The sequence below is a fragment of the Globicephala melas genome, chromosome 14, assembly GCF_963455315.2.
Source record: "Globicephala melas chromosome 14, mGloMel1.2, whole genome shotgun sequence".
In the NCBI taxonomy this organism is placed as follows: domain Eukaryota; kingdom Metazoa; phylum Chordata; class Mammalia; order Artiodactyla; family Delphinidae; genus Globicephala; species Globicephala melas.
This window is the reverse complement of record NC_083327.1, coordinates 79,940,154-79,952,869: the sequence shown is the minus strand read 5'-3', so window position 1 is coordinate 79,952,869 and position 12,716 is coordinate 79,940,154. Positions and strand designations below refer to the sequence as shown.

At 45.0% G+C, this 12,716-nt stretch overlaps 2 protein-coding genes across 5 annotated transcripts in view; one reads left to right on the top strand and one right to left on the bottom strand.

Moving 5' to 3' along the window:
* Positions 1 to 640: 640 nt before the first annotated feature.
* Positions 641 to 8,268, top strand: DYNLT1 (dynein light chain Tctex-type 1). 2 transcript variants are annotated; one of them, XM_030853040.2, is made up of 5 exons: positions 641 to 731; positions 3,450 to 3,491; positions 6,947 to 7,070; positions 7,447 to 7,524; positions 7,826 to 8,268. In XM_030853040.2, exons 1-5 carry the CDS (start codon positions 705 to 707, stop codon positions 7,894 to 7,896), a joined length of 342 nt encoding a protein of 113 aa, XP_030708900.1. In that variant the 5' UTR covers positions 641 to 704; the 3' UTR covers positions 7,897 to 8,268. The 2 variants fall into 2 exon arrangements, with proteins under 2 accessions (XP_030708900.1, XP_030708901.1); XM_030853041.2 differs by lacking the exon at positions 7,826 to 8,268 and having other exon boundaries at positions 7,467 to 7,522.
* An 843-nt stretch (positions 8,269 to 9,111) lies between these two features.
* The window catches only part of TMEM181 (transmembrane protein 181), a 68,463-nt gene continuing 64,858 nt past the window's right edge, over positions 9,112 to 12,716 (bottom strand). For all 3 annotated transcript variants that reach the window (XM_060283554.2, XM_060283553.1, XM_060283555.1), the window contains exon 17: positions 9,112 to 12,452. In XM_060283554.2, the coding sequence (XP_060139537.1) occupies positions 12,374 to 12,452 (79 nt within the window). In that variant the 3' untranslated portion in view covers positions 9,112 to 12,373. The remainder of the gene's footprint in view (positions 12,453 to 12,716) is intronic.

Here is a 12,716-nt window from a genome sequence, read left to right as displayed (position 1 = left end):
TGCATCGGCAGGCGGACTCTCAACCACTGCACCACCAGGGAAGCCCCCATTACTAATTTTTATAAAGACCTTTGTAGACAAGTTAAGTGTATGTCTAGGTCATTCTGGTTAAGGCAGTCAGGAAGTGTGCAGCATTTTACAATGTTTTCCACCCCCCAATTTTTTTTTTTAATGGTGACTGTAGGAAAAAAAAAAAATCTCATTTATATGGAAAACTTACCTCCCCAAAGGAAGGTTTCGTTCACAGCTAAAGTTTCCTAACCTTGGATCCTTAAGGGGACTGCAAACAATATCTCAGACAGCCCATCATGTTCATAAATCACTTTACAGTTTGTTACTAGGTGTACAAACTCGCTTGAACGTTCAAATTAACCCACACAGTACGAACCGGAGAGAGGGGCCAGGACGACTCTTCCCCTCCCGGACTGGCTTTGTCCATTTGTTTTGTTTTCGTTGCTGAGGTGTAGGGAGCTGCCGGGATTCCCTGGCGGGTTCCCGCGGAAACCGTCGTTTCCGGCAGCACGGGAGAAGAGGCGAACCCCCAACGGCCGCCGGGCTGGTCGGGGCTGTACTGGCAACTGGGTCAGGGCGGGAGTGGGCGGGGGCCCTAAAGGAGGGCGGGGCCAGAAGCGAGGGGCGGGGCCTGAGTGCGCCTGCGCAGTGCGCTCCACTCAGGGAGGCGGAGGCGAGGCGCCGAAGGGAAGATGGAAGACTACCAGGCTGCCGAGGAGGTAACGGCTGGGTTGGCGACGGGACGGGTGGAGGCCGGGAGTTCCGGGTGCAGGTGGGCGGCGGCAGCCAGGGGCTTGTGCGGGCACCCGGGCTGCGTCTAGACGTGGGCAGCGGCCGTCCCCAGCGCAGGCTGACGGCACCGACGCCCTGCCGAGCGCTTCGCGGTGACCCGCCGCCGGGCCGGCTCAGGGCGTCGTCGCCCTGCCCGGGGCGGGGCTCGGGGGGCGGGGCGTGGAGGGGGCTCCGCAGCCCTGGGACGCCTTGTGCCGGCCGCACTCCCGGGAGACCCCCCGCCGCGCCGCTCGCCTCCCCGGCGACCCCGGCCCGCCACGCCCCCGACCCCGAGAGAGCGCCGCCGCTCGCTCTGTTTATTCCGTGATTCAGACCCCCGCCCGCGGGTGGGGAAGACTGAAGGCCGCCCCTTGTGTGTCGCTGATGCACGCGAGACTCCAGAGTGACCCGCATGTACAGTCACATCTCTCAAGTCCCTTCAGTCAAGGATTGGATCCTCTGGCTGTGCGCAAAAAGCAGACGTGCTCAGTAGGAGAAGCTGCCTGTCTTCGTTTCCACACCTGTTCTTCGGTGCTGCGCGCAGCGCCCACCGAGGCCACCGTCACTCCCATTTCATTTGAGTTTGAGACAACAGTAAGATAGCTCCTATCTGTGGGGGGAGAAGAGTCATCTCTTACTGCCCCAACGAAGAAGCAGGGTAGCGCATACAGTTATTTACCAAGCAGACGACATTCGCTGTAATGACGTGCGCCGTTTCATGGCTTTCCTTCAAGCTTACGAGCATTCAGGGAATAAAGCTGATGGGTGCTCCTCTTATAGAATAGCTGCCCATTTTTCTTCTCACTAAATAATTCTTGTTGAAATACAAATAAATGGAGTCCTATTTATTATGCAGCCTGTCAAAAATAACAGGTTATCTTACCATTTTTGAAATTTAGTCTAAGCAGGAATGTTTTGAGGGAAATACATATATATATATATGGCTTAAGGACTGACCTTAAGAGTTTCAGATTTTATCTAATTTCCGAACTAGCACAAACTGTCTGTGGTAGTGTCATCATCAGTGTCTGAATGCTGGCAGCAATCAAGTGAATAATTAGGAGAAGTCATAGTTCAGGAGCAGGGAGTCAAGGAAAGACGCCTGTAAACTGTGCACTGATATAATGTTGCAAAATGGCTTGTATTATAGGAATATGAGTAACTTTTAAGAAAGGAAATGGCAATATAGAGGAAGTCCTTAATACTGGCATTTTAATACTCTGCACTCTAATTCTGGCTCTCACCAATGAGGTGGCTAAGTGACTTCATTATTTCAGATCTCAACTGCATATCTGAGAAATGAAAGGGCCCAACAGAGTGATCTGTGTTTTACACAAGATAAAGCCCTGGGAGGCTGAGACCATGACTCCCTTCTTTCTAGTAGGCCCGCTTTGGGCGTTTACTAATCCACCCCACTCCTCCTAACAGCCTCTGCATATCCTCTAACTTCATGTAGATACCTGGATCTTTGTATTAATAACTCTACTCTCCGTTCATTGTTCGACTTTCCTGTAGAAACTGAAACTGCCCAGTGGATTCTGTACAACTGCTGTATTTTCCATGAAAAGTCCATTGAAATGCCCCTCACCCTTTTTCATATTTCAACCACATGGAAAGTTATACAGGGACTTTCCTGTATGGTTTAGGATCACTGAAGTCTCTTGGAAAGATCCTTTAAACTTCGAGAAATAATTTAATCTAGGATACTGCAGATTTTCATTAACTGGGTGAGTTGGCTTTGTCTCCCAGTATGACTTCTGAGTACAGCAGGTGGGCTTCAGGCAGTCAGCTCTTGATCCTCCTGGGAAGAAAGGGGCATTGCTAGCACAGGGCCACAGTGGTCAGCAGCCCGGCAGGGAGGAAAACGCCCTGCTGAACTCTCTGCCTTTATTTCACCAGGATGTACATGGACTGAGGGCCTGGGGCTGCCCTCTGGAAAGCATCTGCAAAGCTCCGGAAATAAGGTTCCCAGGATTCAGAGGGAATCTTGTACCCATTCAGATGTACCATATGTAAAAAGAAAGAAAAAAGAAAGCCATTTATATAAACTCCTGGCACTAGATTCCTGCTGAGAGCCCACCTCCCAGCTCACCTCGACACACTGGCGGGGAATGGCTGTGCCAGCAGCTAGCTGTACAGTCCTGAAGTAGGACAGCATTGAGAAAGAAAATACCAACAGAAAATAGTAAAATCATGGTGTATCTTACCACAAACAGTGGCTAAAAACAAACCCCCCCAAAAAAACGTCCTAAGTTTCAAGCCTCCTAACAAGTTTACATCAGGGAAAGAGTCAGTTAATTTATATAAAAGTCAAGTAACTCATTAAACTTCTATAGTAATCATCCTAGCGGCCAGCTGAAATGGATGGAGAGATTGAATTTTAGTTTAAGGTGAAGTCAGTCTTTTGGGTCATGGCATGATTAAAACAAAAACAAACCAAAAAACCTTTAAATCGTATACATGTATCCTGTGTCTCCTGACTGCCTCTCATTAGCTCTGTGATCCTCAGCTACTTAACGTTTTCCTCAGTAAAATGAACAGCCTGGTTAGATTATTCCTAAGGTCTTCATTTCTAAATCATGTTCATTACCTAAATTTGCATTAATCAGTGCAGTGGAAAAGGATCTTTTAAATCAATCAAACTTAACTAATTTTCTTCCTTACAGACTGCTTTTGTTGTTGATGAAGTGAGCAACATTGTAAAAGAGGTAAGAGGAGAAATGCTCCCTTTTTCAATGTTTGATTAATGGCTTATATGAGTGAAAATAATGTGTTTTAAATACTGTCTTGGAATTGTTTCAACTGAGCCTGTGTGTTTTGGCATTTCAAATAACAGTTTTTACTTCAATGAATATCTAGATAAGAACTCTCCCTTGGGGCTTCCCTAGTGGCACAGTGGTTGAGAGTCCGCCTGCCGATGCAGGGGACACGGGTTCGTGCCCCGGTCCGGGAAGATCCCACATGCCACGGAGCGGCTGGGCCCGTGAGCCATGGCCGCTGAGCCTGCGCGTCCGGAGCCTGTGCTCCGCAACGGGAGAGGCCGCAACAGTGAGAGGCCCGAGTACCGCAAAAAACCAAACCAAAACCAAAACCAAACAAAACAAAAAAGAATTCTCCCATATTATGTAAATTATATATTTTAAATGAGACAGGACATTTTATATACTAGCATTATTACTGAATGTTACTAAGGCTTGATTCTGTAACCTTTTAGCATCAAAGACTCATGGTAATATTCACATTGGAAAATGTAAACGTGCATTCCCTGTGTGGTAACTGCCACGGTATGTGGTGCTTTGAGGGATTAACCCACCTAGTGAGTTCAGAGCTGGAATCTGAGAAAATGGGAGGAGTGTTAACTCAGTGAAAAGAGGGGGACAGATACTCCAGGCAGTGGACAAGTGCAAAGGCCCTGTGGTAAGGAGTGTTCGTGGTGTTTGAGGGATTGGAGGGGAGGTGGGTGTGGCTGGACTAGTGCTGAGCATGGGGGCAGCCTGGGGCAGGAAGGAGGCCAGAAACGTTTTCCTAGTCAGTTTCCCTCCCTGGGTACACTGAGCACATAATGAAGCCAGTGGCTAAAAGACGGTTATTAGATGATCTAAGTTTGCCAATACCATTTGAGGTTATATATGTGATTTGGAATTGACTCCAATGCAAATTATTATTAATGCAAGTTATTGACTAATGGCAGAGTGATGAAGAACCACAGCCTAGTTTTGTGAACACCATTAAAAAGCAAAATGACTTTGTTCTGCTGTATGTATTATTCCACATCAGGCATGGATTTTCTACTTGCTTTCAGGATCTATAACAGTTTGCTTGTCATTGTTTTTCTTTCTTTTTTAAAAATTTAGTCATTTAAAAAATTTTTTTATGTTTGGCTGCGTTGGGTCTTCATTACTGCGTGCGGGCTTTCTCTAGTTGCAGCGAGCGGGGGCTACTCTTTGTTGCAGTGCACGGGCTTCTCGTTGTGGTGGCTTCTCTTGTTGCGGAGCACAGGCTCTAGGCGTGCAGGCTTCAGTAGTTGTGGCTCGCCAGCTCTAGAGCCGCAGGCTCAGTAGATGTGGCGCACGGGATTTGTTGCTCCACGGCATGTGGGATCTTCTCAGACTGGGGCTCGAACCCGTGTCCCCTGCATTGGCAGGCAAATTCTTAACCACTGTGCCACCAGGGAAGTCCTTGTAGTTTTTTGAAAAAAAAAATAAAAGTGTTTCTTAGGAGCATGGTAGGGAGCAGGAAGATGGGTGAATTTCACTAGAACTCAGACATGGAGTTGGCTCATCGTGAAGCCTCCTTGGGCCTTGCTTGTTTTCTTCACTGTCTTTGACTTGGTTCCCAGGCAGCAAGTACCATTGCAAGTAGACCTTCCCAGTCTCCCTGGAAGCATAAAGTTACAGTGTGGTGTTACTTTCAGCTTTTTTTTGCCTCTAGGCAAAAGGTTAATTCTGTACTCGGCTATTTTAAGGATTGGGTAGTAGTAAATTTGGATGGGTACAAAATTAGCAGAGGGTTTTCCTCCCTCCCTGAAAAACAGTGAATTCCGAAGCATGTGTGGGGAGACTTGCCAGAGTGAGAGGTTTAGCTCGAGTGCAGCCCCTACTTCTTTGGGGACACCCAGAGCTATCACCACCCTGGTCCCAGGTTCAGCTCTGAGCTGGGGAGGGAGCAGGACACGGCAGAGGGTGCGGAAGAGCTGTGCCAGTTTGTGGGGGCAGCAGCCCGCTCAGGTCCCAGGATGACTAGGAATTTCCAGCGCTAGAATATGGCGTGAGTCGCTTTTGTTCCTCAAAACCAAGGTCTCTGGGCTAGGCCCCAGGCCGTAGACCCCAGTCTGTCACCATTGTATACAACTCAGGGACTTTTTCTCTCCACGTCTGAGGACAGAACTTAGCCCTCACTGAATGTTATTATTTTAGGTCATAAGTGTCATAAAAACTCAGTTTTCTGGTTTCCAGCACAAGTTAGAAAAGGAGTAGAAAAGAAAGCTGCTTAGAAGCAGGCACACAGGCACCAGCATAAAAGGCCCAGAGAACCGTAAAATGGGACTATCCTTATTACCAGCTGGACCAAGAGTTGGGGCCAGGGACTGTGTGTATTCCTGAATACCCTCTGAAGCACACAGGGTGAACCCACCCAGAATACAGCACAGAAAAGGAAACAAGGAATTTCATAATAAAGAAAAAATTCATCACAAACTAAGTTTTGGAATAGATAGAGGAGTTCTTTAGTTTTCTGAAAAATGTACTTTTGTGGTAACATTCCCAGAAGATGCTGGGTAAAGGAAGTATTTGTAAATATCAATACGTGATTATTTGGATAGGTTTGTACATTGTCAGTTGTACAACTGACAAAAGATTCCTCTATCTCTGGTGTACTTTTAAGAAAGAAATAGGCAAAGGAAGATATTTTCTAGCCTCACCAGGGAGAAAACGTGTTCCTTATCTCCAGACAGTAACTACAACAGCAAACATTAAATTCAGTCAAAATGTTTAAAAAACTTGACAGATCAGATGCTATATAATTCTTTTTTTTTTTTTATTTGTTCGGCTGCACTGGGTCTTTTTTTTTTTTTTTTTGCGGTACGCAGGCCTCTCACTGTTGTGGCCTCTCTCTTTGCGGAGCACAGGCTCCGGACGCGCAGGCTCAGCGGCCATGGCCACGGGCCCAGCCGCTCCGCGGCATGTGGGATCTTCCCAGACCGGGGCACAAACCCGCGTCCCCTGCAACGGCAGGCAGACTCTCAACCACTGCGCCACCAGGGAAGCCCTGCACTGGGTCTTAGTTCCAGCATGCAGGATCCTCGTTGTGGCATGCGGACTGTTTAGTTGGCGGCATGTGGGATCTAGTTCCCCGAGCAGGGATCGAACCCAGGCCCCCTGCATTGGAAACGCACAGTGTTAGCCACTGGACCACCAGGGAAGTCCCATATAATTACATATTTTTAAAACTGAATATAAAGCATTCAAATGAAATACAACACTGTTAGAACAAAAGGTACATTTGCAAAGGAGTCCTCGTGTTTACAAATAAGCTTATTTACACTTTATGCAAATGGTATTTCAGCACTTCTTAGGGTGCAGTACTAACTGTGCTAACCTCAGGAGTGGCTGGGAGGTATTTGGCGTGTTCTGCTAACAGTGACCAGCTGTGCTCTGTCTTCCAGGCCATAGAACGTGCCATCGGTGGCAACGCCTATCAGCACAGCAAAGTGAATCAGTGGACCACAAACGTAGTGGAGCAAACCTTAAGCCAACTCACCAAGCTGGGGAAACCGTTTAAATACATTGGTAATGAATCTTCGCCTCTTGTTTATATTGGTGGTGGTTCTTTAAATACGGATCAGAGGCGAGTCTGTGTCAGGAGAGCAGCGTGGCCTGAGCTCAGAGGAGGTTCCTGGTAGGAGCAGGTCACTCGGCTTGTGCACGTAACCACCCACCCGGCCTGTGGGGCTGCAGGAACGCAGGGACGTACCAGCATTTCCGATCTGATGCTTTTAGAACAAGCCTGTGGTGATCTGTTGATGTCCTAGGACCTGGCACTCTACCCCTAGAATTTTTATCATGAACATCAGCCACGTGATCTCTCTCTATATAATGAAAGTGGACAAAAGGGAATTTGTGTCGCCAAGTATATTTCTCTAATAAAAGTCTGCTTTTATCGAAGTGACCTGTGTAATCATGCAGAAGAACGGAGCGGGCCTGCACACGGCAAGTTCCTGCTTCTGGGACAGCTCTACTGATGGTACGTACGGTTTTCACTCCGTTCGTGAAGGCTTGTCATGGGCATTTCCCTGAAGGCTCTGCGGTGCCTGGGCCCTGCTGAGATCTAGATTATTCAGCGCGTTGTTTTACGAAGTATGTGCTTGGATGTTTCCTGTCTTTGAATGCATGTCTATTAGAGTCACCTTTTAAAACATTTGATAGAAGAGAGACTGGCCAGCCTTCTTTTTTGGCCACAAAGAGTTAAGTACACGATCGTGAGAACTCGGAAGGCCCCCGTTCTTCCCAGTTTTCTGTCCTAACCCGCCTCCTTCCTCCCGCAGGGAGCTGCACTGTGCGATGGGAGAACAAGACCATGTACTGCATTGTCAGCGCCTTTGGACTGTCCATTTGACCGCCCTGTCCAGCCTGTGATCTTTCTCCTTTTGTCCCAGCATTTCTCTTCCATCTTCTAACCACCAGCCATCTAGTCAGTGATCACCTGTCTCACTCTCTTAGTGTTTTTGTGGCGCTCTCAAAATGTAGAGAAAAAAACCAAATGACCACACTGTTCTGTGACCTGCACACCCTAAGTCAGAGGAGTCATCACTGAAGGTAGTCAGGAGCCTGTCCTGCCACTTGTCTTAACTTTGAATGTTTCTTTTCAAAGGTGCTAAAAGCCGAAATCTGCTAGTGTGAAACTTTCTCTACTCTCTGAAATGATTCAAATACACTAATTTTCCATACTTTGTACTTTCGTTAGAATAATAAATTATTCCAATTTAAAGTGTGTGTTTTCTGCATAGTCTAAATAGTATCACAAATGAATTCTCCATATTTAGTTAGTGGCTTTAGAATCTATAAAACTGTAAAAAACAGAAGAAGTTGCAGTTCAGCTCTGGTCCTCGCCAGTACAGCGATTTGCTGATCCACCCGTGGGACCAAGATCCTGACCGCTTTGCTGTGTTCTGGTTGGAATTCTACCCTTGGGCATCACATCCTTCCCTCAAGGGCTTCTCTCCTGGAGCTTAAGGGGTGGCAAGTGGGCAAGCTGGTCTTTTCTGATAGCTGGAGAGCTCTGACTCACACTGTCGGCCCAAATCTGCAACACTACAGCCTCTACTCCTGTGTTTTCTTTTTCAGTAGCAATCACAACAGAAATGTTTTAGTACCTTACGGCTTACACAATGCTTTCACAATTATTCATTTTGTGTCCACAACAGTTAGACCGTTATTTATGAACCAGAAAAGGTGTCTGGAGGTTTTCTGACTGATTTAAAGTCATATCCAAGTAAGTGGGGAGGTGGGCCCCAAAACCGGTGAAGCTCACCTTCGGGGCTCGTGCCTGGGCCACGTTAACATGGCAATAAAGACAGACACACCTCCGCGTCCACCTGCTGAAATGAAAAAACCCTGCTCTTGTCCCTAAAGCACCAATGCCTGAATGATCAAGTTAACTCCACATGCAAAGAGCAAACAAATCAATGTACATAAATAAGGATCAAATATTAAAAATTTATTAACATCTACCAGAAAGGTAGTCTCTTAGTAAAAGGTGAAAGATTTATACGATCTGAAGAGAAACCAGAGTATAGAAAGGTAGTCTCTTAATGAAGCCATTCCCGAAGTGTAAATTTGCCATAAATAAACATTTATTCACTTTGATTGACTAAAATGATCATTCTGTGATCAAGTACTACTGTACTCACTGACACAGTTCCAAGGTCTAATACATAGCTCTATCTTTCCTTTTGAGCTTAAGGTTTAGAGTTGTTTTATTTTACAGATATTTACAGTCTCTTTGTAAAAAGGCAGTTTTCAGTAGCAGAAAATCCTGTGTTTCACAGTCTGGTATTACAGTTCCCAGTATACCTAAAACATGTCAAATCAAGATGAACAGGGTAACAAGATGTCACAGACTAAAGCAACTTCCCTTTGGCCTGTGGAAAGGATTTGTACCTTTGTTTTTCAAAAGTCTAACCTCTAAGGCAACTGGTTTTTAAAACCCTCAAAAATAAATAAATGTACTTAAGTGTTCTAAGTCTAGTCTTCACTAGATGTCCCTTTTAATCATCCCTTCTATGAGCCTCTGTGTTTTTCCCTGTGAAAAGGATTCCAGGAAATAAGTTACTGACCACGTTATAATCTACTGAACGTAACTGTACCTTCAGTAAATAGCTCATGGAATTCTTGAGGCTGGTGATGTCTGTATTGTAACCTGACCATTTAATGGGTTGGGTTTACATAATGTATCTAAACTTTTATTGCAATCTGTAATTATGTACAGGAACAATCTTACAAACCTTGAATATATTTTATATATCCTCCTCTTTAGCCTTTCAAATGGGGCTTAAGAGAGAGAAAACTGCATCACTGCACTGCTTCAATGATTTAATAATAAATCAAGCAGACCTTTATCCACATGGATAATGAAGCTCTCCCTAGGGAAACCGTGAAATGCCTATGGTCATCTTCCAGGTTCCCTAGACTGGACCAGTAAAAAAATTATCCCAAAGATGATGTTATTCAAGCCATTACCATGGAAGAACTAAAGTCAGCCCTTTATAATTTAAGTTTGCAAAACTTTGATACCCTCCAAGACCAAAAAATAATCATAGTAATTTTCTTGCTACTGTCTAAAGTTTCTGGCAAACTTTAGTGTTTTAACCTAATACCTATGGCACATATAATACACACTAAATGCTATATATTTTAAGCAAATTTTTACATGTAAGATGTAATATGTTGACATATGATACCAGAGAAGAGAAACTGAAAATGCATGACTTAATAAAGAACCATTTCCCACTTAAGTACTTTCTTTTGTAACTTTTCCTCGTTTCCAACTTAGTTACAAAAAGTAAATAAATACTCCCATATTTTTCATTTCACTGATTTGATGCCAATAAGAATCAAAGGATGACGATTCAGTCATCAGTTAACAATTACACTATAGGATGAGGATAAGTTTTCAAATGTACCTAATGTGTACAGCTAAATGCCTCAAATACTATACATTTACTGATAAATAACAGCATTCCAAATTATGGACAATTACTTTATAATGATTAAAACTTGGAAACTATATCATACTAGGATACATTAATCAGCACAAGTAAGTTTTCATCAATTTACATAAAATTACTTAGTCTTAATAGAAGTTGTAAAATTTGGTAACAGAAAATTTCTTCAATACCTCTGAATACACAGAATCAAAAAAAATTAATCACATCCTTGCCGCAAATGTAAAAACCATGTGAACTTGAATTACCCTTGCAATAATACAACTGTTTGAATTCAGACTTTCTTATTTACAAGGTTTTAAAAACAAATATAAATGGAGTCCATGTTAAAGGTGCATTATCGTTAAAGTTTAAATTAAAAAGAAAGAGATGAAGTCATGATGAATAGTCTCTCATGAACCTCTCTAAGGTCCCAGCACTACCTAAAGTGGAATATAACCTTTAGCTCTGAATGGTAACTGGAGAGTTAATGTATACGTGAAGAAAGTGCGGGAGCTGTTTGCAGAGCAGAACAATCACGTCCCATACCTCTGTGTCTGCCGAGATGGCATCAATCAGGATGTCTGCAATGATCACAGGTAACCCATTCAAGAGAGAGATTACTATGCATGCCAAACGAAAAGCAGCGGAGATAGCTCTACCTCCTATAATTAGTCTTTGACAAAAAGGAACTGGAAATCTCCAGGGCCTTCTACGATGCCACAGATACAGCAGCTCCAGACGGCTCTTACACAGAGCAATTCATCTGTTTACCTGACGACCATGCGAGACACACAGGGCCGGAATGATTCCCAACAAGTTACCTTCTCCCCAGAGATGTTCCTCCGTAAGCCACCTAAAATGTTTTACCTTCTTTCGTCTAGTTTCCAGATGTGAAGCTGAAGAACTTTTTGGCAATAACGAATCTGTAGTAGAGTATACCAATCACTTGTTTAACTTTTATTAAAAAAACAAAACAAAACAAATAGAGCGCTACAAGGTATCATCTTTGACAGAGCTGCAGAAGCTCCTGCTTACTGGAATTGTAATGGATACCCTCCTCCCCATGAATATGCATAATGTCTCTATGCACAGGGACATCATTCATATTCATGATGTAACGCTCACACGCATTACTCACGTGTGCACACAGGCCCTTAGAAAACTCTGGCAACAAGACCCTTCCCATGGGAGCTGACAACCTGTCAATCATCTTACCCTTTCCTTACGAGCCTTATCGAACGCTCCTCAGAACTCCCAAGACAGCAGCTCTGCTTTGGTGGCAGTGAAGGGCTAGGACCTGCCCACCCTCCTCCCTTTCCCCAAAGAGCCATTACACATGTACACATTTCACACAGCAACCGACACAAGCTACCCAGCGCTTGAGATGCGTGATCTTCCAGAGCACAGGCCACTCGGTGGGGAAGGACTGCCCTCGTGGGGCAGCCACAGAAATAGGCCTCCTTTTGGGTTTAAAGGGTCAAAAGTTGGTACCACGGGGCAGGGAAGAAAGGAAGGGAGCAGAGGAACACCCCCATGCTGTGGACCTTATTCCTAAGGGCTTTCCAGGAACTTGGAATGAGTAAATTTTCTTTTTAAGTACATAATTCTCTCTACTAAAAACAGCAGTAACTTCTTGCTCACTGGAAACAGCCACCTCCCATATGAAATCTTTGAAACATGATCTGGCGGCTGAAACTTTGTCAGAGCTCTCTTCCCAAATCAATGCAGTCAGTCTAACAGTAAATTTGGCCCAATGTTTAAATTTGTCCTCAGTTTTGGTTTCCCTTTCAAAAATATGTAAACAAATAAGGATCAGGAAATCTCTGCTTGTAAGAGAGGTCTGCGTTCAGGCAGGTACAGGGCAGGCCAGGAAGCAGGCACGGGGGCTCAGTCACTCTCAGACCCCTCCTTGTACTGGGCCCGGATGGCCTGGCCGTTCTGCAGGGGCATCTCTTCATAGTCGCTCCTGTTACAAGAAAGGCCTCTGATACCATTCGGCTTTCGACAGCACTGGGTTTATTCTCCTCTTCACACTGACCCGCCGTCCTAACAAGAGCCCGTTTCCTAGCCTTGCTCTCTCCACTTCTGTCACCAGCTGATTTCTCCCACCCCTCCGGCCCCACCCATCACCAGTGTGTCTGTTCTTCCAGAAAAGAACTGCTCTTCCTGTGGTCACCACTCACTCAGGTGTCCAGCAGGAAGGGCCACTACCCACCTAAGCCTGAGTGAC